The sequence below is a fragment of the Plectropomus leopardus genome, chromosome 15, assembly GCF_008729295.1.
Source record: "Plectropomus leopardus isolate mb chromosome 15, YSFRI_Pleo_2.0, whole genome shotgun sequence".
NCBI lineage: Eukaryota > Metazoa > Chordata > Actinopteri > Perciformes > Serranidae > Plectropomus > Plectropomus leopardus.
Genome location: NC_056477.1, coordinates 29,152,084 through 29,176,754, shown reverse-complemented (window position 1 = coordinate 29,176,754; position 24,671 = coordinate 29,152,084). Strand labels below are relative to the sequence as shown.

General features: G+C 37.3%; 1 protein-coding gene across 1 annotated transcript; it reads left to right on the top strand.

The window, feature by feature from the left end:
• Positions 1-1,455: 1,455 nt before the first annotated feature.
• Positions 1,456-24,671, top strand: pcca (propionyl-CoA carboxylase subunit alpha). The gene is made up of 23 exons (XM_042502659.1): positions 1,456-1,539; positions 4,710-4,787; positions 5,061-5,108; positions 5,781-5,849; positions 6,532-6,645; positions 6,941-6,994; positions 8,365-8,496; positions 8,943-8,979; positions 10,645-10,723; positions 10,854-10,956; positions 11,624-11,718; positions 13,211-13,361; positions 13,939-14,082; positions 14,408-14,482; positions 15,739-15,807; positions 15,965-16,040; positions 16,149-16,362; positions 16,582-16,684; positions 18,065-18,163; positions 18,463-18,516; positions 19,477-19,617; positions 23,271-23,348; positions 23,645-24,671. Exons 1-23 carry the CDS (start codon positions 1,486-1,488, stop codon positions 23,711-23,713), a joined length of 2,136 nt encoding a protein of 711 aa, XP_042358593.1. The 5' UTR covers positions 1,456-1,485; the 3' UTR covers positions 23,714-24,671.

Below are 24,671 nucleotides of genomic sequence, written 5' to 3'. Positions count from 1 at the left end.
ACGGTGGATGGAGCACGCGCCCCATATGCAGAGGCTGAGTCCTCGCCACAGTGGTCGTGGGTTTGGCTCCAGCCTCAGCCGTGCTGCATGTCGTCCCCTCTCTCTCCCTCTTTCACACATTCTCTGTCCTATCAAATAAAGGCCAAACAAGCCCAAGAAATATCTTAAAAAAACCTCCCCCCATATTTAACATTCAGCCTAAGTATTCTATAAGAAAATGTCCAACATTAAAACTAAAATGTATGGCAGGATGTGATCTCAGAAGTAGGCTGGGCTACAAGGGATGCGAGAAGTAAATTAATTCACTATAAAACTGTACAAAGTACATAGATATTATTATACACCCCTGAAACTGTTTAAAATGGGCCTTACCCAAGACAATAAATGTTGGAAATGTAATAATGAAGTGGATACTTTTACTCATGCTCAATGGGACTGTCCCTTGGTATTACCTTTTCGGAAGATGGTATGAAAAATCTTGAAGGGTGGCTCCAGCGACTTTTACCAGATTTACCACAATTGTGTCTATTAGGTGACAAATCTCTCAAACCACCGGGTCTCACTAAAGCAGAACCTGGATTGACAGTAACAGGTTTTACCATAGCAGCTCTGCTTATTTTGCACAACCGGAAGAGCCCACACAAGTCTTTGTGGCTCATATCAGAGAAGTTACACCTTAAAGGTGGTGGAGGGTATTGGGGTATACTGTATTGTGTATGCGTATATATGTATATGTGTGTGTGTGTGTGTGGGGGGGGGATTGCGGTGCCGAGCAGGTGTTCTGTAGCTAGCTGTTAAGATTTTTTCCTTTTCTTGTTTTTTGTTTTGTTTTGTTCTGTGGTTGTTTTCTGGTTTAACTTGTCTAAATTGGTCTGATTTTGTTTGATTTTTTGTTGTTTCTTTTGTCTGAGTGTGGATCCGTTTATTTCTATATAATTTATATTTGTGTATAAAGTATAATAGTCATTATGTTTTTAAAAATGCCAAAATAAATAATGCAAAAATAAATGAATAGAGACAAAAACAAAACGTTAGTCCGTTTGAAATTGTGCAAAAGTGCTATTCGTACAGGACTAGTATTACCTGGGAACCTAATGTAATTTAACTCATGTCTGTCTTTCATGCGGCGCATTCACACAGGATAAGCGATGTCTGTATTTTACACAAATTGACTGACATTATTCCCACAGTAAGATCAAAACCCCCGAAACAACCCCAATCACCAGCAAATTACAGAGACATGGCGCACATGGGACTAGTATTATCCTATGACCTCTGTTTTTGCCTGAAAAAAAAAACAAAACACTTTTATAACACTTTTTTAAAGTTGTATATAACTTTTTCAGGCGATAAATGAAGCCTTACAATAAAGTTGGGGGGGAAAAAACGTGCACGGGTGACGCCTCTCTCTCCACCACTCCGGTCTCTTTAAACCTACTACGTCATCACGTCAGCGTGAGTGGCTGACCGTCTCAGTTTGGCAACATGGCGACGCACTGGCTCTCTCCATCACTGAATAGGCTGCTGTTTTCTGTAAAGGTGAGCTGCTATCACAGTGACCGTGCACAGCGCGAGCTCGTTTATCTAACCGACAGCCGTGTGTTTCCTGTCAGCACGCGAACGACACAAACAACACATATAGTCCAAACCATGCTAACGACGAGCAGGACGGTCCTGAACGCTCTTGGTGGAAAAGCTCTAAAAAATAACACAAGAATGAAACTTTCTCTGAAGAGATAACAAGAGACAGAAACTTAGAGATGCGAAATTGTGAGGAAGTTTGTTGCCAGATTCTTGAGGAGTAAATGCTGTTGTTATCGTTTGTTTTATCAGAGAGGGAGTAAATGAAGTGACTTTGAGGTTGAGTCAGACAGACAGGCTGTGCTGCACACGGCTTCATAAAACAGTGTGTTCTGTTTCGATGGATAACCCTTCATGACATATTTATTTGATCCTCCACAAACGATTGTGATATTTGTCTGAGAAAAACATGTCTGGATCGCTTACAATGTACCCAGACTGTAACTGCAAAGTTTCTCTGAGGGGGTCCTCTAAAGGGTCTCATGCTTGACAGCATCAGCCCATTAGGGGGCCCCCGAGTAAACGTGATTGTTGGCCCCCACAGTGCCCACATGTCCTCTGGTTAACCCTTTGAAACTCGAGCAAATTGGTTTGATTTCTTCTGAAAACATGAGAGGGAAGGCGATGAGCAACCTGGCAAGACATGTCACAGAAATTGCAAGAAATTATTAAAGGATGACAAAAAAGACCTGGGAATTAGTTCAGAAGAAAGGGAAAACAAACAAACAAAAACCTGGTGAAAAATGTTATTATTACTATTATTAACTGTTATTATTATTAAAAATACTAATTTATAATAAAGTATACATTCGTGTATACACCTTTTCCAAGTAATTGGTAAGAACCTGTCAAGAAAATATCCCACAAATTTAAGAAATGTGTACATGGTGACAACATGACCTGAACAATAGTTAAAAAAAAAGAAAAGGAAAACAAACAAACAACCAAAAAATAAAACAGGAAAAAAAATGTTCAGGAAACTGTTATTATTATTATTATTATTAAAATATTAATTCAAGATTTTGTTATGTATACATTTGCATATATACATATATATGTATACATATATATGCATTTATGTTTACTTTTTCCAAGTAATTTTCTTGTTTGTGTTTTGTTTTTACTATTTACTATTATCAAAAACATAGCATGGCGTTTTTACTTCTGACACTGTGCCTGAGACGTGAGTCAATGGGTTGGAAATGAACTTTTTGTCCACCTGCCACTGTGGCTGGCAGATCCTAAAATCTACAAGCTCAATAGATTACCATTATTTTTTGGCTGGTGAATGAAAAAAATCTGGAAGCCATTTGCATATTTTACTAGCATTTGGCTGGTGATAATTTCCAGCCCTGGTTTGGGCATTTGATTTTCGGCATGCTAGATCAGAATCAGGGGTCTTTAACATTTTTTGAGGCCAACGACCCCTCGGCTGTCAGAGACAGGGCAGGGACCCCCAGTTACATATACTGTAGAAACCTGAGTAGCATAGCGTGTTAAAGTGGGAGGATGCAGGTTCAGTCTGGACCTCTATTTGCTTTTTCATGAGGTGAGCGAGTAAAATCAGCTTTCACAAGGATAAGTTGTTGGAAAAAGCAAAAGTGTATTTTCACTTTCAAAAAAATGAGCCAAAAGTACTTTGGCAGCCCCACTGCAGTTTCTCTCAAAGCACTACAAATATTTAAAAACAATTTGTTTTTCTGTACAAACCACTCTGCTTCTGTTTGTGTATAATATTTTTCCCTGGAGAAGGATCAGAGGGCCTCACTCACATAGTTGTTGTTTTGTTTACTCTTCCAGAATCTCATATTTCTTTCATTGTCACTTCAACATTATAGTGCGGAAGTGATCAGGTGTCGCAGTGCAACTTTTAGGGCCAGTTTTTGCATCCAATTTAGCTTTTTTCCACAGATTCAGACTTCCTCTTATTCTCTTGAAAAACCATGAAAAACTTTTTCTTGTATTGGGTTTCAGCTCTCCTGCTGGTCCAAACAGCCACTGATTGATATATCATTTATTTATAAAAACCCCAAAAAACAAAAATCAGTTATCATGCCTGCTTTTCTTGTCTAACGTTTTCTGTGATGGATATACGTATAACTGCAAGGAAAGATACAAGGATCTGCTGTCAGATTTCTGTGTAAGACCGTGGAAGTGGAAAAAAGATTGATATCAGTAATAGCAGACAGAATATATCTGAAATCCTAACACATAGTAGTGTGGTTTGTAAAATGATAAATTCTGAAGTTAAAGTCATAGTTCATATTTGTGGGGTTGTATGAGGTATTTTATCCATCGTCAGTATTTTACAGACAGTCGATGTTGGTTGTCTTCCAGCACTGAATGGGATTAAATTCAGACCTCAGATAATTGATCTCATGTGTAATTAATTATTGTAACAATGCATTTACATGTAACAGGGGTCGACCAATCCTGTTTTTTCAGGGCCGATACTGGTTATTAGTACTCAATGAGACCGATAATTGATATTTGGAACCAACATGCATTTACAAATAATAAATCTTACCGAGTTATTCATTGCCTCTTTTCGCCTTTTCAGAATTTGGAATATAGCAAACTCCAACACAAATCTTCATTTAAATGCCTCTAACAAATAAAACATTTTTATAAAGCTCAGTGAAAATTTAAATAAAAATGAAAAAAAAAATAGCTCTATGAGGTTTTACAAAGTAAAAGTTCCACCTGTGCTGACACTTTCTTTGCATGTATTTCAGACTGCCTTCCTTGCTGTTGGTTGAGTGTAATATGCACACTTTAATTAATTAATTTTATTGACGATCATTAAAATAAAATGCCGGCACAGATTATCGGCAAAATGCCAAAATTGGCTCTGATAATCAGTGGGGCCGATAATCTGTCGACCCCTGATATATATATCCATTAAAAATCCCAATCAAGTGTTTGTGACAGATGGGACCTGCAGGAAATAGAGGCAGTTTTTCTTGCAAATATTGTAGTTTAAAAACTCAGAATCAGAAATTAAGAGTTAATTACAGGCAAATGTTTACAACCCCCTAACACATACCACTTACAGCAACTCTTGTTGAATAAAAATGAATTCAACTGATATGGCAGCTTAATGTAGTGGATGTGTGTGTGTTTTGCAGTATGCCTCATTCCAGTCCAGGTGCTGTGCCGTGCACTGCAGAGCTCATTACTCCACCACATACAACTCCAGTGAAAAGGTAATGCATGGCTCCCTGCTCCTCCCTGTTCGACTGTAACCTAAAAGCAGCTGTTCACACTGAAGAAAAAGTCTGAATGTGATTCACAAGATGTGATTCATATTTGACATCAGTGAGAAATGATGTGATTTCTGATGCAGAATGCCTTGCTCAGGAGTTAGGGTGTAAAGAAAGTGTTTTTAAGTCTTCTTACTGGCAAACAGGTGGCGTGAGGAAAGTCCTTGTTGTGTCAATGATAAACACTGCTAATCTGTCTGCTGTTTCCCTCCACAGACCTTTGATAAGATCCTAATAGCCAACAGAGGAGAGATTGCTTGCAGGGTAAGACTGGCTGATACAGATATGTATGTAAATGAAAAACTGAAACTGCTTTTGGTTTACTGTTCAACGCATGAAGACATAAACTCACTGGAGCTTGACCTCAAACCACTGGAGGCCTTTTAACCACAAACTCTGCTTTACTGTATTTTTCCCTGGTTTTCTTAATACTCAATAGTACATATCCACCTGAAAGTTGCAATTTACCCCCAAATTAAAAATACATGTTTTTTTACTCTTACCTGTAGTGCTATTTATCAATTTACATTGTTATGGTGTGAGTTGCTGAGTGTTAGAGATATTTGCTGCAGTGATGTCTGCCTTCTGCCCAATAGAATGGAACTAGAAGGCACTGTGCTTGTGGCTATATATAAAGTGTGTATATAGTGTGTGTGTCTGTGTATATATATATACACACACACATATATAAAAAAATAGAATAGAAAGTTACATCTCTAGAATGAATAACGCATACACTCAGCAACTCACACCAAAACTATCTAGACTGATTAATAGCACTACAGGTAAGGAAAACTATGTGGACCTTTGATTAAAAAGTGAACTGTCCCTCTAAACCCACGGCAACCAGCACCTATCAAAGTAACTAACAGCGTTGTATTTGATGTTGTCCATAGCAGAAGGATTAGTGTTCATGTTGTGTGATTTTTCCATCAGGTGATGAAGACATGTCGCAAAATGGGCATCAAGACAGTAGCTGTTCACAGTGATGTCGACGCCAGCGCTGTGAGTCATCATCATTTTCATATCTTCATACGGGGTTAAAAATTAGGATCAATTACCAGGATTTCTGTGTATCTCCGGAAACTCTTGCTAAAATAAGCGCCTCCTCTTGTCTGGGTTTTTGTAGAGTTAAGATGAATAATCCTACTACAAAAACCTTCTCTAAACCTTATTACAACAAAAAATCATTTAGTTCAGTCTTTTTCTTGTGTAGCATGTATAGCATTTTTATAACATATTCTCGAGTTCCTGATGAAATTGAATGTGTTGTGTCACCTGTGGGGTTAATTATCTATAAGGTGAAGTTTTAGATTTCTTGTTTTGGTGTTTCCAGGATGCACAGACAGCTAGAGTCAGTGGTAACTATCTGCAATATTACTTTTACCTTTAAACATTACAATTAGACACTTTGTCTTTTATTTTCACTTATTTGATGTTCTACTGTTGTATTCTTTTTGCTACTGTATTTTTGGAGCAATCTGGCACAAGAATTTTCTTTGGGATTAGTGAAGTTCAATCGTATCGTATCGTATCGGCTCTTATCTTCTTATCTTATTCTATCTTATCTTATCTCTCGTTGTTGTGTTGTGTCATGTCGTATGGTAACTGTGTATCTGTGTATATCTTACTGTCTGCTGCTGAGGTGACATTTGCATTCACCTCTCCTGTATGTGTGTGTTTCTAGGTTCATGTAAAGATGGCTGATGAAGCAGTATGTGTTGGCCCCGCCCCTACCAGTAAGAGCTACCTGAACATGGACGCCATCATGGATGCCATCAGAACCACTGGAGCACAAGCTGTAAGCATTTCCATGGCTCTCATTACATGGTGGGACTGTGGTAGACGACATGCATGACATTCTGTGTACAAATGCTTTTCAAGATAATATGAAGGTCGTCTAAGCAGTAAATCATGCATGCTAGTACACCAGTATGCTAGAGTGTGTAAACTGGTGACTCTCTGCAGTCAGAGTTGAGATGTTGGTGCTACCAAATGGCTTCTTCATTGATGGAAAACACTCATGATTATAAAAGCTTGGTTTGAAATCTTCCGAAAGCAAATCAAATAAAGATGAACTTTTTTTCTCTGTAAAGGTTCATCCTGGCTACGGGTTTCTCTCTGAAAACAAAGTGTTTGCAAAGCGGCTGGTAAGTAATACATAAAATCAAAAACACCTATTTTCTCTAAACACACACTTATAGGAAATGGATTTTGAGCTATCTATCCATTTTTTTCTTATAATTTAGTGAATAAGCTTGCAGGTACTTTATTTTCTCAACTATTGAAGAGATAAATCATAAAAGCTACTTTATGTATCAGACAGTCTTTGGGTTTGTGTCGATTGTTGTGTGTTTGATTGGTTTCGTAATTTGTTTTGTTGTGTAGTGTGTGTGAATGTTATGGATGTGTATTTATGTAATTTCGTTCATGAAATGTTGTTAATAAAAATAACAGAGACCCCAGCAAGAGTAGCTGCTGTTTAATACAGAAGCTAATGGGGATCTTAGTAAACAAACACTTTATGACCATACATTTAGAATAAATTCCTGACAAACAAATGCTTAGATGGGAATTTACTTTCTTATTGTCAAAGGAGTACTTCACCCTGCAAAAATGCCTTTTGTATGTCAGTTAATCAACCTGTACTATGTTAAATTTGTTAAGAAAACTTTGTTTATCTCGCATACCTCCACGGTGAACAGGGAATCCCAAAAATTGTACTAATTAAAACCAGGAACTGAAGAAATGCAACCAAAAGTGAGGAAACACCAGAGGCAAAATAAAACCAATAAACAGAAAGTCAAAAAAAGAAGAGTAAATAAATAAGTAAGCAGATAAATAGATTAATAAATAACATAGCGATAATAAAATAGATAAATAAATATATAAATTAGTAAACAAGTAAAATACACAAACTGTAAAAAAGAGGTAAATTACAAGATGAAAACAAAGTAAAATAATGAATAAATATGTTAAAAATAACAATGATACAATGATTAAGTTGTAAAACTGTAGAACAGACTAAAATATATGAATAAAAATTCAGTAAATTAATAAAGTTCAATCAAAAGCCAAACTAAAAAGGCAGATCTTGAGTTTGCTTTTTATTATGGTTTAACAGCAGTAAAATTACATCAAAACATCTGTTTACAAAATCTCACACAACTTTTGCAGTGTAATTCAAGTCTCATGAATCCAGTCGTATGCTCAGTGCTTCCCGGCTGCATGCATTTTTGCAAAAACACCACGTAGCGTGCCTGGACAGGTATGTGCTTTCAAGCAGAGCTCATATGCACACACGTCAGACATGCTCAGTGCACGCTACTCATCGACAGAAATGTTTTATATTGTAACATTTTAGTGAAGATGCATGTTAGAGAAGGACTATTTCTAGAAATGACCTGACTCTAATTTTTCTGGCAATTACCATAGTAGATACTAAACCATGGACTGTAAATCACAGTTTTATGTTTCATAATTTTTAGTAACTTTCATGGTGTTGTTGTTTTGTTGCTAGGCAGCAGAGGACGTGGCGTTCATTGGCCCAGACACCCATGCTATCCAGGCTATGGGGGATAAAATTGAAAGCAAGCTGATTGCTAAGGCAGCTAAGGTCAACACTATCCCAGGATTTGATGGAGTCGTCGAGGTACGGCCACACACACGTGAATGGGCCACACACACACACGCACACACACGCACACACACACACACAGCAGTGTGCACAACAGTGCAGCAGAGGAATGTACTCTCTATTAGCCATGTTTTCTATTCATTCAATGATTAAATCAGCATTATTGTTTATGGTCAGTAATTGGCAATACAAAAAGTTATTGTGTCCTGTTCTTACAAATGTTGTCATTCAGATTATACACAAAAGAGTTTCAGAGTTTCGTTTTCACCTGAGTGATTCAATCAAAACACACTACAAAGTGACATTTTGTTCAGGGAGAGAACTGCTTCATATTTGAAAGCAGTCACACAAGCCTCGCCCGCAGTGTGGAGACAGTTCAAAGCTTGCATGAGACAGTTATTGTGTTGTTGTCAGTGACGTCTGGTTGATCATCAGTGACCATAAACTTCTCTCTGTGTCAGAATGTTGAGGACGCTGTGAAGATCGCACAGGAGATTGGTAAGTCATCACTTCTCCACACACTGAAAGTGTTAAGTGTGTGTGTGTGTGTGTGTGTGTGTGTGTGTGTGTGTGTGTGTGTGATCCATCTGACCACATACTCCGTTCTGTCTTTGAGCCAGACGAGGTGTTAAGTCATTATTACATTCATTTATTCATTCATTCAGTCATTATCTGTAACTGCTGTAAAGATTCATTATGTACTGATTTTCTCTTTACATACATTTGCAGTCCAAAATGAATTTTACACTCAGGGGACATAAATGTGAAGGCAGTTTGGGGATTTAACTGATTTTGCAGCTGTTGATATGTGCATCAGCATAATTGGCGAATGTAGCTTTATTACAAAAGAAAAGTTTGGTCTCTTGTATAAAGTTTTTGTGCATCTTCTGAGAACTTGGATTTAACCCTTTGAACCTAAAGCAAATTGTTGTGATAGGAGAAGGCAAAGAGCAACTTGGTAAGAAATGTTCAACAGAAAATTATTTTTTAAATTTATTTCTATTATTATTTTTTAAAAGCAAGAGAAAATGTCTAGGGAAAAAATAAAAACGGGAAATATCTTGGGGGAAAAAAGAGAAAAAAGGTAAAATGTCTAGGGAAAAAAGAAAAAGCTTGGGAAAATGTCAGCAGAAAACAAAAAAGCTAGAGAAGTGATTAAATAATTACATATTTAAAATTATGTTACAAAATCATTATATTTTTTATACACTTTTTCCAGGCCATGTCCGTTTGTGTGTTTGTCTGATTAACTGTATTCTTATTTTTATTAATAACTTTTTTCCTTTTAGTAATTTTCAGGTAATTTTTTTTTTACTTTTCACTTATTTCTTGCCAGTTTTGGGGTCCTTTCTTCATCCATTGTCTTTGCATTATTCTCATGTTTCTGAAAGAAATAAAGCCAGTTTGCTCAGGTTTCAAACCCACCCACGTCTGCACAGCCCTGCAGGGAAGGTGCAACTTTGTGTGAATTCAACTGAAGCACATGCTTTATCCCGTCTTACATTACTGTTTTTGTTCCCTTTTTTTAAAAATTTTTTTAACCATCATATATCCGTAATAGGCATCCTTTTTTTGTGACAAATTCAATGTTTTTGTCTCCTGACGCTTGGTCATTGTCAACTCTTTGGTTGTTTTAGCTGCACCGTTTTTTTTATTTTTTCCCCCTTGTTTTTTGTGGTACAAAAAAAACATAAAATGATGACCACATTGTTTTAATGATTATTTGGGGTCATGAAAAACTTAGTCAAACCTAAAATGAATATTCGGCTTGATTTCCACCTGGTTTATTTGCCATAGATGTTGCTTCTGTGGCCTTCACGCTAACTTTGCACCAGCCTTGTCAAGCTGAAGGACAGACTCCTGTTGTAGCAAAGTGCTCTTATTTTTTGTGATAAAGAAGCACATTTCCCAAACATTCTGTCACTAACAAAGCACATTTCTTATTAAAATTATTAAAATCCCTAAACTGCATTGGAATAAATGGCCCTTGAAAGTGCATGTAAAATGTTGAGTGCATCTGTATCTCTGTACAGACCTCTGTTTGCAGGTAGTGCAGCTGTCTGACAGTGTGGGAAGTATTTGTGGTCAGATGTGTGTGGTTAAATCATGGTGAAAATGTACCTGTACAGTTGCGTAAATGCTTCATCTTTGTGTTGTTGCTAGGTTACCCAGTGATGATCAAAGCATCAGCAGGAGGAGGAGGGAAAGGGATGAGGATTGCTTGGAACGATGAGGAGACAAGGTCTGTTTTTGTCACAACCTCAGTGTACACTGACTGACCATCCACTCGTTTTAACAACATTGTTCATAAAAACAATATGTGTGTGTGTGTGTGTGTGTCTGTGTGTGTGTTTGTGTGTTTACTCGAACAGGGAAGGCTTCCGGTTCTCGTCCCAGGAGGCAGCATCCAGTTTTGGAGACGACAGGCTGCTCATTGAGAAGTTCATAGACAACCCCAGACACATAGAGATCCAGGTATCACACGCAGGGGTCTGATGTCATTTCGTATTGACAATTTGTCAATTTAATTGTGATCGGGACATACAGTGAGAATTATTACAATTTATGATTTTATTATTATTATTATTATTGTTATTATTATTTTCAAAAACATGGGATGAAGGCAACGAGCTTAATATGAAATGACCCAAAAAATAGTGAAAAAAAGTAGTAGTAAAAAAAAAAGTTACAAGGAAATTACTTAAAAACAGCACACAAAGGAAAGTAAAAAACTAATTTAAAAAATAAACAAACAAAAAAGAAAGTAGGATAATTTATTTTTTATTTTTTTTGTCTGAAGTAATTTTAAATATATAATTAAGAGATTTATTAATATACTTTTTTTGGACATCTTTGCCCTGTTTTTTGATAACATCCCCCCCAGCTAAAATGTCCTTGTCACCTTTTACTTAAGAAACTTTAAGAAACCAAACCAATTTTCTCAGATTTTATACGTTTATATGCAAGTTTAAATGCGAGTTAAAGGCGTATTCAAGTGTTAATTGACACGAATGTCAATAATAGGTCATTGTAAAAATCAGTTATTTCAAAAAACTATTGAGCTATTGTGACAAAATAAATCACATAATACATTCCTATTGCATATGTTTAAGCAGAGAACACTTGCTTGTGCTTGTTGCAGGTGCTGGCTGATAAACATGGTAATGCTCTGTGGCTGAATGAGAGGGAGTGCTCCATCCAGAGGAGGAACCAGAAGGTGGTGGAAGAAGCTCCCAGGTTAGTGAGAAACTAAGTCTGTTCTTTGCATTTCTCAATGCGAATGCAGCTTATTCGGTTTTTGCACAAGAACGTGAGAAAAATCAGTGAGCAGCAGGACACATTGTCTACAGAAGCATAACTGCATCAAAGCTGACGCTATACTGTGCATTACTGCTAAACTTAATGCAAAGTATTGATGTTCCCTTACCTCAACAGCTTAGCTCTCATTGCAGACACCTGTAGTTTTTACCACATTTTTGAGTTGATAGTTCTCTTGATTCAGAACACAGTAAACTATAAGCACAGTTTAATTTGTGCAAGATGCAGTCATAAGACTTATTAGATGTGTAGGTGAGGTCAAAATTAAGTTTGAGTTCAAAGTATGGTGTGGTCCGAGCAAGGGGGCTGAAGGTAGGTGGTAGGATTTAGATAAGAGGTTAACAAGTTATTAATGTTTGTTTGTGTTACATTCTAGTGTTCTGGAAGGTATACAGTTCTAGAATGTCAATATTATAATTCAATTCTAGTGTTTTGTTAGTTCCAACTTTATATAGTTCTAGAATTTTATGGTTCTGAAGCAATACTTAGTGTTAAAGTTCTACAGTACGGTGATGCATTTGTAGATGGTTGTTAGTTTTAGAATGTTAGGCTTATAGAATGTTACACTTCTGTTAGGGTTTTAGAATTTAATGGTTGTATGTTATTCTGTAATCTTACAACAATACAGTTCTAGAATGTTACAATGTATTTGTAGAATATTAGTAGTTATAGTTCTAGGATGTTATGATCTAATTGTATAAAATTATAGTTCTAGAATGTAACAGTTCTACATTCTTAAAATCCAGTTGTAGAATGCTGCAGTTCTAGAATGTTGTGATGTAATTTTAGAATGTTACAGTTCTAGGTTGTTGCAATGTAATTATAGAATGTTGAAGTTCTAGAATATTATTATGTAATTGTAGAATATTATAAATTAGTTCTAGAATGTAACTATTGTAGTTCTAGATTGTTACAGCTCTAGATTGTTATGATGTAATTGTAGAATGCTACAGTTCTAGATTGCTATGATGTAATGATAGAACTTTGAAGTTCTAGACTATTGTAATGTAATTGCAGAATATCATAGTTCTAGAATATAACATTCTAGAATGTTACAGTTGTAGAATGTTATCATGAGATTGTAGAATTTTGCAGTTCTAGAATGTTATAGTTCTAGATTTTCATGATGCAGTTGCAGAATGTTGCAATTCTAGAATGTCATGATATAATTGTAGAATGCTACAGTTCTAGAATGAAATGATGAAATTGTAGAATATTGCAGTTCTGGAATGTCCCAATGTAATTTTGTAATTGCAGAATTGTATAGTTCTAGAATGTACCATTATATAATGTTATAGTGAGTTTTTAGTGTGTGTCTTAAAATGATAGATTTGTTGAATGTGTTTCTATTAGAAGCCCCATGTACACCACCAGAGGTGAGTCTGAGTGTCTTGTCTCGTGTCCTTTGCAGTACTTTCCTGGACCCGGCGACACGGCGGGCGATGGGGGAGCAGGCGGTGCAGCTGGCCAAAGCTGTGCAGTACTCTTCTGCTGGCACAGTGGAGTTCCTGGTGGACTCTAAAAAGAACTTCTACTTCCTGGAGATGAACACACGACTACAGGTCAGTGTAGGCTGTGCGTGTGGGTGCGAGCAGGTGGATGCAAGAGAGGGGCATGACTTGAAACAAGGTGGAGCTGGAATTTGGGTTAGGGTGCTCCAGAATAATCAGTTTTATTAGATTGTCGTGAATAACTTTCAGTGGGAAGTAAGCCAGAAAAATTTGCCACGACCCTGATGCTGTTATTCATCATCATTGTTATTCAATGTGTTCAATCTATAATACTCATTTTTTATACAGAATTAGTAAGTAATAGAAAGACAACTAATACTTTTATGTTTTGTGGCATTGTGTGGCTTTTATTGTAGAGACATTAGAGAGATGACAGTAATTGTAGTTAGACAGAGCAGTCCAGCAACATGCAACAAATGTTCCCAGCCGGACAGAGGATTTCAGCTCTCAGCCACATCTCATTGTCTATCAGTGCATCAAGTTTGAATAAACAATCTTTCACCGTCTGCATGACAAATGTGGCAGAAATACCTGGGCCAGTAAGGGTTCCTTAAGTTTCACGCTCAACAAGCACAACACTCATCTGAATATGGAAACTGTATCTCCTCTGTTTAACCTTTGACTCCAGGTCGAGCATCCAATCACAGAGTGCATTACTGGCCTGGACCTGGTGGAGCAGATGATCAGGGTTGCCAAGGGTTACAAGCTGCAGCACAATCAGGAAGATATCCCAATAAACGGCTGGGCCATTGAAAGCCGTGTCTACGCTGAGGTCAGTGTGTGTGTGCGTGCATGCGTGCGTGTTAGGTGTGTATACACAAATAGAAGTGTTTCCATTTTAAATATCAAACCCTTTCTGCTTACCCGACTGTTGTGAGTGAAACTTGATCTTTTTTTCGTATTAACAGTTTTATTAGTTTTTCACAGATTAAGAAGACAAATACAACATGTAACCCACAACAACATGAAAATAGCTGTAGACCATCCATCCAGACATTATTAAAAATAAATGAGTAAATAAATTTTAAGAAGACAGTAGGAAATTTGATCTTAAGTGTTTTCGTTTTCTTTATTTGTTCCTCTGTTTGCTCTGTTAGGACCCTTACAAGTCTTTTGGTCTTCCTTCCATCGGACGGCTATCTCAATACCAAGAGCCACTCAACCTCAGCAATGTAAGTGTGTGTGTGTGTGTGTGTGTGTGTGTGTGTGTGTGTGTGTTTGTGTGTGTGTGTTTGAAAAAGACATAAATCTAAGGCCTCATCCACAATAATACGTTTTCAGTTTTAAACATCTGTGTATACACAGGTGTTTCACCATTTAGAAAATAAACAAATGAACAGTTAAGTTTTTTGTTCTTCGCCACCTCTGCCCTGAGTGTGCTGTAAATAACTGAACAGACATATATTCCAATAGCAGTCCGAGTGAACAATCCAGCTCCAAAAATCTTTGTTGTGGCAGATAACAGAAACAGAACGAAAGTTTGCAGGTAAACAATGTAATTCATTATTTTGCTGCTACTGTTTTTCTGTTGTGCATTGTGCAGCATCCCCCGTTGATGTCACATCCTTGATTTTAAAAGTTTTATACAAAACTGGCAGAAACAAAGGCTTTTAATCACTCTCCTGGTCCAGCAACCTCTCCTCACGGCATGCTTATGACTCATGCCTTAGTGTGAAAGTTGCAAGTGCAATTTTAAAATATAGTTTGTTGTAAATGTATTTTAGTATCTGAATTATAGGGTTCTAGTGTGATACAGTTCTATAAGGTTGTGATGCAATTTTAAAATGTTACAGTATTTGTAATGATTCTGGAATGTAATGGTACAATTTAAGACAGTTAAGTTCTAAGTGTTTGTTTTTATCAGAATGCTAGTGTTCTAGAAGGCTACAGTAGAGTTTCATTAGTTACAGAATGTTACAGTTTTAGAGTTTTAGGGTTATACAATGTCATGATATAATTGTAGAATGTTAAAGTTCTACAGTACTGTGATGTTACGAAGCAATTGTAGAATGTGACAGTTCTAGAATATCATAATGCATCTGCAGAATTGAGTTAGTTCCAGATTGTTATGGTTCTAGAATGATGCAGTTCTAGAATGTTAGGATTCAAGAATGTTGTGATGCAACTGTACAATGTTGTTAGTTATAGAAGGTTAGGGTTCTAGATATTCATGGTTCTGGAATTTTGTAGCTTGAGAATGGAGTTACTTCTACAATGTTGGGGTTCTAGAATCGTATAGTTAAGGAATGTTGCAGAATGTTGTTGGCTCTAGAATTTCAGGGTTTTAGAATCTCTTGGATACTGTCATACATAGTTTCACCAGATTTATTTTTCAAATAATTTTCTTATCACTCTACTCAGTCTCCTGAGTGAATGGCAAGTGCGCTGCCAATATGAGCATTTTCTCGTCTGCTCCTCACTCTGTCAGGTCCGTGTGGACAGCGGCATCCAGGAAGGGAGTGACATCAGCATCTACTATGATCCCATGATCTCTAAGGTCAGTGATATGTTGGATATGCAATTGTTTTGTAGATAGTGTGATTCTTGTTTTTAGGAACAGATGGTCATCACGAAAAAAAAAGTAGATTACAAAACTCCAACATCCCATGAGTGGTTGTGGTTCTGCAGTAATCCCCTCTGGTATCTATTTTAAGTTGGTGACCTATGGAGCTACACGAGCTGAAGCCCTCGCCAGGATGGAGGACGCTCTGGATAACTATGTCATCAGAGGTACAGCGACAGACTTAAACAGTAATGTCAGTGAGGACACATGCTCAAATTTTAAATGGACATTAGCTCGTTTTTTACTATAATGGTGTTTGGGAATCTTCTCTCCAGGTGTGACACACAACATCCCCCTCCTGCGGGAAATCATCACACATCCCCGCTTTATCTCTGGTGACATCAGCACCAACTTCCTGCCAGAGGTTTACCCTGATGGCTTTAAGGGCCACCAGCTGGAGGCAGACGCTCGCAGGGAGCTGCTGGCCTCGGCTGCAGCGCTCTACATCACCGCTCAGCTCCGCTCACAGAAGGTCCTCGGGAACCTGAGGTGAGGAGGGCTCTTGTATGTTTAATGATGCAAGGGTTATTCAGCTGGATTTTACTCAAGAAGAAGATGCTCTGATGCATGGGCCCTGATGATATGCAATGCACGTGTGTGTGTGTGTGTGTGTGTGTGTGTGTGTGTGTGTGTGTGTGTGTGTGTGTGTGTGTGTGTCTGCGTGTCTGCGTGTCTGCGTGTCTGCGTGTCTGCGTGTGTGTTTTGCAGGGTGCCTTCCACTCCTATAGAAAGTAGCCACTGGGAGCTGCATGTGGAGCTGGAGGATGGAAGCCATAATGTGGAGGTCACCAAATCAGGAAATGTTTATATTGTGAGTATTTATGTGCATCCATCAACAAATGAAACATATTAATATCTATGAGTGACTGCAGCATTGTGTGTTACTCTAATTGAAAGATAAGAAAAGCATCAAAACCCAAGCACACATTCCAGAAGATAAAAGGAGATGAGTCAGCAGGAAATGGAATGATGTAACTATACTCCCTGTGTAGACTCACTACGATATGTCATTGGGTGCATTTCCAGCCACTTGCTTTTATTAATTTAACCATTGCAAATAAAAAACGTGAGTGGACATGCCAAACAATAAAAGAAACACAAAAAAAAAAGTAAAATCAAAATCTTACAAAAAAAAAAAATTGACACTTTGGTATCAATAAAAGGTAAATGCAAATAAGTGAAAAAGAAACAGATTCAGTACATTCAGTTATGACATACCATAATTGCACAGGAGATTGCAAATTCTCGCTGTAGTCTCTGGATGGCTTTTAACCCTTTGAAATCTGAGCAAATTGGCTTGATTCCTTTTAAAAACATGGGAAGAGGCCACAGGCAACAAAAGAAGTTATGGCCCAAAAATTATTAACAATAAAAGTGTGAAAATTTGTAAAATAGATAAATAAATAAATAACAAAGTTCTAAAAAAGGAGGCACAAGAAAATTTCCTGGTATAAAAGTGCATAAAAATAAGAATCATTTTTAACATAAATTTAAAAATGTAATTATGATAATGATATATATAGTTTTTCCCTAGCTTTTTCTTTTTTCTGTAGACATTTTCTTCAGCTTTTTGAAACTAATTTTCACAGTCTATTAGTTTCTTGCAATTTGTTATCCAAAAAAAAGTAACTGTAGTAATTTATCAAAAAAATTAGTAACTGTAAAAAAATCTGCATTTAAAAAATGCTTAAATAAATTAATAAATAATTGAATAAATAAATACAAGGGAATGACCCAGAAAAAGTGCTTAAAAATTATAGGAATTTTTTAACATAAATGTATATGTTATTATGATCATTATAAATATAGTTTTTCCCTTGCTTTTTCTTTTTTTTCCCCTTCCCCTAATTTTCCATACCTTTAAAAAAAAAAAAAAAACTTAGGTAGTTTCTTGCAATCTGTGTAAGATTTTTTACCAAGAAATTGAACCATTTTGTTTGGGGTTCAAAGGTTTAAAATACTTGTGAAAGTAACACAAGAAAAGTGATGTTGCTCAAGGTGTCAAAGGGTTAACAAGCTTATGTAGGCAAAAAAGGCTGTTACTGGAACTCTTCTAGTGGGTGGAAAGGCGCATAAATAGCACTTTTTTTTTTACTGCAAGTGTGAAAATTAATTTACATGTTTTGCTAAATTAAGATGGAAATGTTATGAGTGTGAGACACAACAGTATCGTCTGTGTTTGTCTGTGTAGGTGGAGGTGGATGGAGGGAAGGTTGAAGTCAGTGGACAGTGGAACCTAGCCTCCCCTCTGCTACCACTCACCATTAATGGCACAAACAGGATGCTACAGGTAACACACACACACTCACACACACACACAGGATCAGGTTGTTAAATATATCATAATATCATAAACTTTGTCACCTCACACACCTGCTGTTATTTTACAAGGTACAAGGTAGACTTATTTGTCATTTTTTAGATGCAGTTCAAAAAAATGAAATTAAAATGTGTCCCTAAATCCTGTTAGATCTTTTGGCGTGAGTAAGAGGTGAAAATACCAGCAGATTGAAAGTAAAAATCCTCAGTGTTTACAGAGTTGTAGAGACCACAGATGTGCTGCAGATGATATTTTGTCTTTTGTTTCAGTGTCTGTCCAAAGATGCTTCAGGAAGGATCATCCTGCAGTTCCTCGGCACATCGGTAAGGTTGCATATCTTCACTGTATTGTAATTATATAATCACACGCACATTATCACACAGGCTGCTGCCTCTGGGTCCTCATGTTATCTAAGCGGGCTATAGTGAGGAGTGCAATGTTAGCCCCCACACAGAGACCAGGCCACTTTCACCTCAGACAGTGGCTTCAAAGTGTGAAGAGAATCTCATTGCATAATGACTGAATTTGATTTATAAAACGACTTATCAATAGTACAAATACATATATACTTTTTTGATAAAAAAAAATTAAAACGAAGCTTAATTTTTGTTTACATTGAATATTAGATGTCAACTAATTATAACCAAGAAATCTAAAACAGACCTCCAAACAGGCCCATGAAGGCAAATATATGCTTAAAATGAGAATAGCTCCAAAGAAAAACACATGCACTTTGCCTACAGTAGTTTTTTGTTTTTTGTTTTTTTTTTTTTTACATTTTATTAATGTAGAATTAGGCAAATCCTTATTAATATGTAAAAACTGTCCATAAGATCCAGGGTTGTCATTTTATGCGAGAACTGAAATTCAAATTAAATGTTTGATGCCCCACCTGACAGTTACTCAATCAGACTTCACACAGCTTCCGCTATATGCAGATTTTTCACAATAATAGCTTAATAGTAATTTCATATTTTACATACTTGAACGTCAACAAATCTAGCTGAGTAAAGTGTAATGAAGAGAGCAATCACGCACACACAAGTAAAGATGGGCTAATTACAACTTGCACTTACCTGTATTTTCACTGATTTTCTATCTTCTTAATTGCGTTTGTTTTTATTGTGTAAACTGTTTATGGAGAGAACGGGGATAAATTCTGCCTTGCACTCGCCCAGACTTTGCCTTTAAGTAGTGACCATAGTCACTGTCAGAATGATCATATTGCAGTACTTGACATCAGACTCCTTCCTATGTTTTATACACTGTGTGTCTTTCTGCAGTTTAAGGTCCGCGTTCTGTCAAAGTTGGCTGCAGAACTTAATGCCTACATGCCAGAGAAAGTTCCAGAGGACACCAGCAGTATCCTGCGCTCACCCATGCCTGGCACAGTGGTGGCTGTGTCCGTCAAGCCTGGAGATACGGTAACACATCACCATATGTAGAGCGACACAATATACTGCAGACAAGATCTGCAGAAATTCTTACTTTACTGCCTGGTTAATCTTTATCACTTAGTTACATGTTACAGGAGAGACAAAGCAAACTAACACTCCCAGCTGCAGACTATATAACCACACTGTGTAACCTCTGTCCCCATACTTCACTGTGCTTTTGGTGTGGGTCTATTTTTCCTAGTTTAGTCCAGGTCCCTTAGTTCTAACGAAGGAAATAGGAATGCTACAGCAAATATACGGTATATATACGCTAGATATTTTAGTAGAGCTCGACTGATATGGGATTTTTGAGACCGAGACCAATTTTATAGTGGAAAAATTCCCAGATTACCGATATGGCGACCAATATAGTGAATTTTTGAGCTGGAATGAAAATACATCATTTCGGTGTGGATTGTGCGCTGATTTTGCACCGACTTTTGCAACTACTCAGAGTTCTCAAACAAACAACTTTTATTTAACAATTTACTTATTTAACATTGCACACAAACACAAATAAAGAATAACCATTCAAATAAAAAACATAAAAATAAAGTAGACATCTGTACTGCATGCTCTTTGCTGACCATTTAAATAAAGAATAAATACAATAGAATAAATAGCTAAATAAACATCAGTATTGTTCAGTATCAGTCAGTTGCTGAACATTTCTAAACCACCTAAGCATCATTTTCTGCATTATATGATTTGTTAAAATAATTGTCTTATCAGAAAAAAATATATGCCGATGCCAATATGCTCCGATATGTCTGTGAGCTGTAAGCTCTGTAAGCTCATATTGGCCAGTCATATTGGTTGACTGATAAATCGGTCCAGCTTTATATTTTAACCAACAGTGTGTTTCCAACATTAAGTTAACAGTCTGAATTTGACCCTTTTCTGTTTCAACAATAAACAAAGCAAGCTTTATGAAGACAGACCTAATCACTCAACATCAGTCAGTACGTTTACATGATGTTAGAAATAGTTGAATTATTGGTCTGTTGCTTTTGGTCGTTGGTAGTTGGTCTGATTAAAGGCATGAAGCATGAAAAAAATCTAGGCACTACTTGTGTTTTTAATTTTGGCTTAGGTGAGGGACATTCAACTTGACAAGGTAGTAATTTATATTGATTTTAGATATAAAAGTCCCTCTCCAGCCACCCTCCACCCCTGATAAACAAAGTACAGTCCCACAACACCTGCACTAAGCCAGGCCATGTGCTGCTGTGGGCGAGGCTGCAGCAAAACATACTTTAGCTGACTAAAAGGTTTAAGACAGTTTAAGTGAACAGTGTGTTTGAATATTGTCTCCTCTTCAACTTCCATTACAGCTGATGGAGGCAGCAGTAGAGAAGCAGTGGAGTAAAATAACTTTTTTTCTCAATGGAGTCTAGTTGTTTTTGTTTTGTTCTGTTTTTAAAAAAAAAAAAAAAAACGGCTGTTTTGGCAAGGAAAATGTTTATTTATATTTATATAATTTATTTGATTGGGACAATATGAATAAACATAGTACAACTTCCGCCTGTCAGAAACAAGCTGTAGTAAGATAGGATTCTAGCTAGTTTCTGACTCCTGTCCCTAGTTAGGCTTATAGTAAAGACAAAGAAGAAAAAAAGGAGAATATATAGATTTATAAATAATATAAATATAGCGTAGGCCACATTCAAACTGATATTGCCTTTTTTCTTTGGTGGCACGGTGGTTTTCTACTCTGAGGTTATTGTAAATAAACTGTTGTATTCATGATTCGGTCTATATCATAGACTATATGAATAATATGGGTCTATAGCTGAAAGAGGGCATATCTCCACCTGCTGTGGAGGAGTCAGATATACTTCCACAAATAGATGGATTCTCCCCCGCTGCTTGTATACTGGGACAAGCACCGTCATCCAATTAAATGGCCTAATGGAGCTTTAACTGTGGCTCCACTAAACTGTGCATGTAAAAGTACTGAGTAATGCTCTTGTTACTGAATGGGAACAGTTCCCTGCAGCCAGGTTAAAAAATCAGATGGAAGGGGTGCCCGGTGGCTCAGTGGATAGAGCGGATGCCCCATGTACAGGTGCTGTGTCCTCGCCGCAGCAGCCATGGGTTCATTTCCAGCCTCGGCCCTTTGCTGCATGTCACCCCCTCTCTTCTTCCGTCACGCTTACTGTCCTTTAATTAAAGGCATAAAACCACCCAAAAAATAATCTGAAACCAGAAGAGTGTGCTGTTATTGACATGGACATACAGTGTACAGCCTTTTTTCAAACTCAAAAAGCAATGTCCGAAAAAACTGACAATCAGCACACAATAATGTCCTTTTTAGATGCTTTCAATTCTGGGCCTATGACAGCCACACGACAAACGCATTTCAACCAACAGTCTTCAGCGGCGTTGTGAACGATAGGCGGAAACGACCCCTTATATACAGGAAGTGCTCTTACAAAATGAAACATATTCAACAATCAACACCATTTCAAAAACATCTCGCAAGGTGGGGCTCACAACCAGATAGACCATACAATCAATACAAATAAATACTAAAGCAAGGTCGCAAGATATGTATGTCTTTGGTCACTGCAGATTTAACAGGGTGTCACTTCACCGAGTAGACGAATCACACTCTGCCGTAACTTGTACAAGAAATGTATTCCTATAGGGTAAATAAATAAATAAGTATCTAGCTACAGAGTACATACAGTAAAATATATCAAATTACAGCCTAAATGGCAACAACCAGTGGCCGAAGACATACACACATAAAAAACATTTTTATATATAGAGAGACTTTATAATGGTTTCTCTTTTAGACTCCCATTGAGACACATTAAACGTCATACTACAAAAGAGTTTAGGATTCACTCAATTCTTATGATGTGTATGCTGTGGTAAAGATAACTGGGATGCTGTAGAGATTCACCAAACCATATAAACTATGTACAGTTGAGCTTCATCAAAATCAAAGTGTCCCTGCGGGACAAATAAGGTCATATAAAGCTACAGCATACATCCAGTTCAGGATATCAAAATAGTCTTAATGGCGTAATCTAGTGCCCCAAAAAGACATACACATCATAAAGACAAAAAATAGTTATTTAAAAAGATATAATTTTTCTTGCACACACGTGAACAAACAACAAAGTGGAATTTTCTGTATGGGCTTTAAGTCTCCTGTGGGCCTGCTATATGGTATCACAATTGTTTCCAATGTCCATGAGTGTGTATACTCTCAGCCACTGTATAACTGACTGGGGTGAATATCAAACCCAGAAAATGTGATCAGAATCAATAAATGATGCTTTGCTGTAACTCGTGCATATTATGTAGATAAATATAAAGCTACAGACCACATTCAGTTAAATCTTGCTGCTCTACCATGACGACAATGTTGACGCACGATCCAATGAGGCGTCTGTGTTTTTAACATATGTGTTTATTGTAGCATGCCCATGGTTTTTGGAGGGTCATATTTCGCTTTCACATATGAGCGGTATTTTCAGGTTTCAGGTACTTCTGCTCTATGTCGTGCATATGCTGCAATTACATACCTGAGGTGGTCGTAACTGACTTCTTGGTCATTCAACACTATCACACCATGGTTTGTCACACTCTGATTGTGCATGCTTGTGTGTCTGTGTGTGTGTGTGTAGGTTGCAGAGGGTCAAGAGATCTGTGTGATTGAAGCCATGAAGATGCAAAACAGTTTGACCGCCGTCAAGCAAGCAAAGGTAACAAAACAAAGCACTGACTTATTATCATCAGTAACACATGGTGTCAAGTTCATAGATTTTTAATGAGCGTGTTGCTAAGATCAGTGCGTCCTTACCAATGAATATAAAAAAGCAACAGCCAGTCAGTGCACAGAATACAGGCTGCCGCAGTTATTGACTGCAAATAGAGAAATAACATGGAGGTTGATTAGACATAAAACCAGATCAAGTGAAATAATAATGTTCTCTGGGGCCCTAAAATGTTTTCATGTTTTCATTTTTAACTGTGTATGTGCATCCTTCTTGTCCTCCAGGTGAAGAGTGTCCACTGTAAGCCCGGGGAGACGGTGGGAGAGGGAGACTTGTTGGTAGAGCTCGAATAAAACACAACCCATGACGTGTGACACCGTCAGCACGTGGATGAGCTGTGCACAGAGGAAGACTGCACTGGCAAACAGACTGGACAGTAACTGATTGATTTATTTGCCAGTGGTCAGTCCTCAGCAGAGTGTAGCTCCCCTGATGGTGACTGTGCTGAGCTGGGAGCTCAGCAGTGTCACAGCGTCTCCACACGTCACACTCATCCACGTAGCTCGATTAGATGCGGCTAACCTGAAGAACGCCACTTGTGAATCTTTCCGTTCTGCCTCTGTTTTGTGTGTTTTTCTAGAGCTGATTGTTAGTTTTTGTGAAAAGGTCAGTTCACCCACATTACAAAAAAAACTTTTCTCGTTTTGCCCCAATGCTGCCTTTCGGATAGTTTTGGTTTTATGTGCCAAGGTTTTGAGATATCCACATACTAATGTCTACAATGCCTGCTGCCAGTACAACACAGTGGATCTTTGGTTTAGAGGCTGCTAATGAGTTTTTAAAATGTCATTCTGTGAATGTCCATTCACCTTAATTGTATTGGAGGAGGAGGCAGAAATCTCAGACAAATATCCTAAAACCTCATCAGAGAAAACCATGACTACATAGCTCGATACCACTCTAGGAAAATAGGAAAATGTTCAAAAAATTCACAGAAGCACGCACATTCAGATGACAAAAAGGCAAAGTGCTGGACAAGATGTAATACAAGAGAAGAGTAAACAAAGTCCACACACTAGATTATGCTCCCACGAATATTCAGTATAGTTACCACTGAGGCAACATTTTAAACTATGTGCGTCTGATGAAGAGCATAAAACTCCAAACATCATCTCAGTGGTAATTATATGAAATATTCATGACAGTATAATCCTGTGTGCAGACTTTCAAGAAGGAAAATGTAATTTGGTTGAACTGACAGTTTAAAAGACACTCTACAAACAACCAATAAAGTGCTCCTTCTTTTCCACA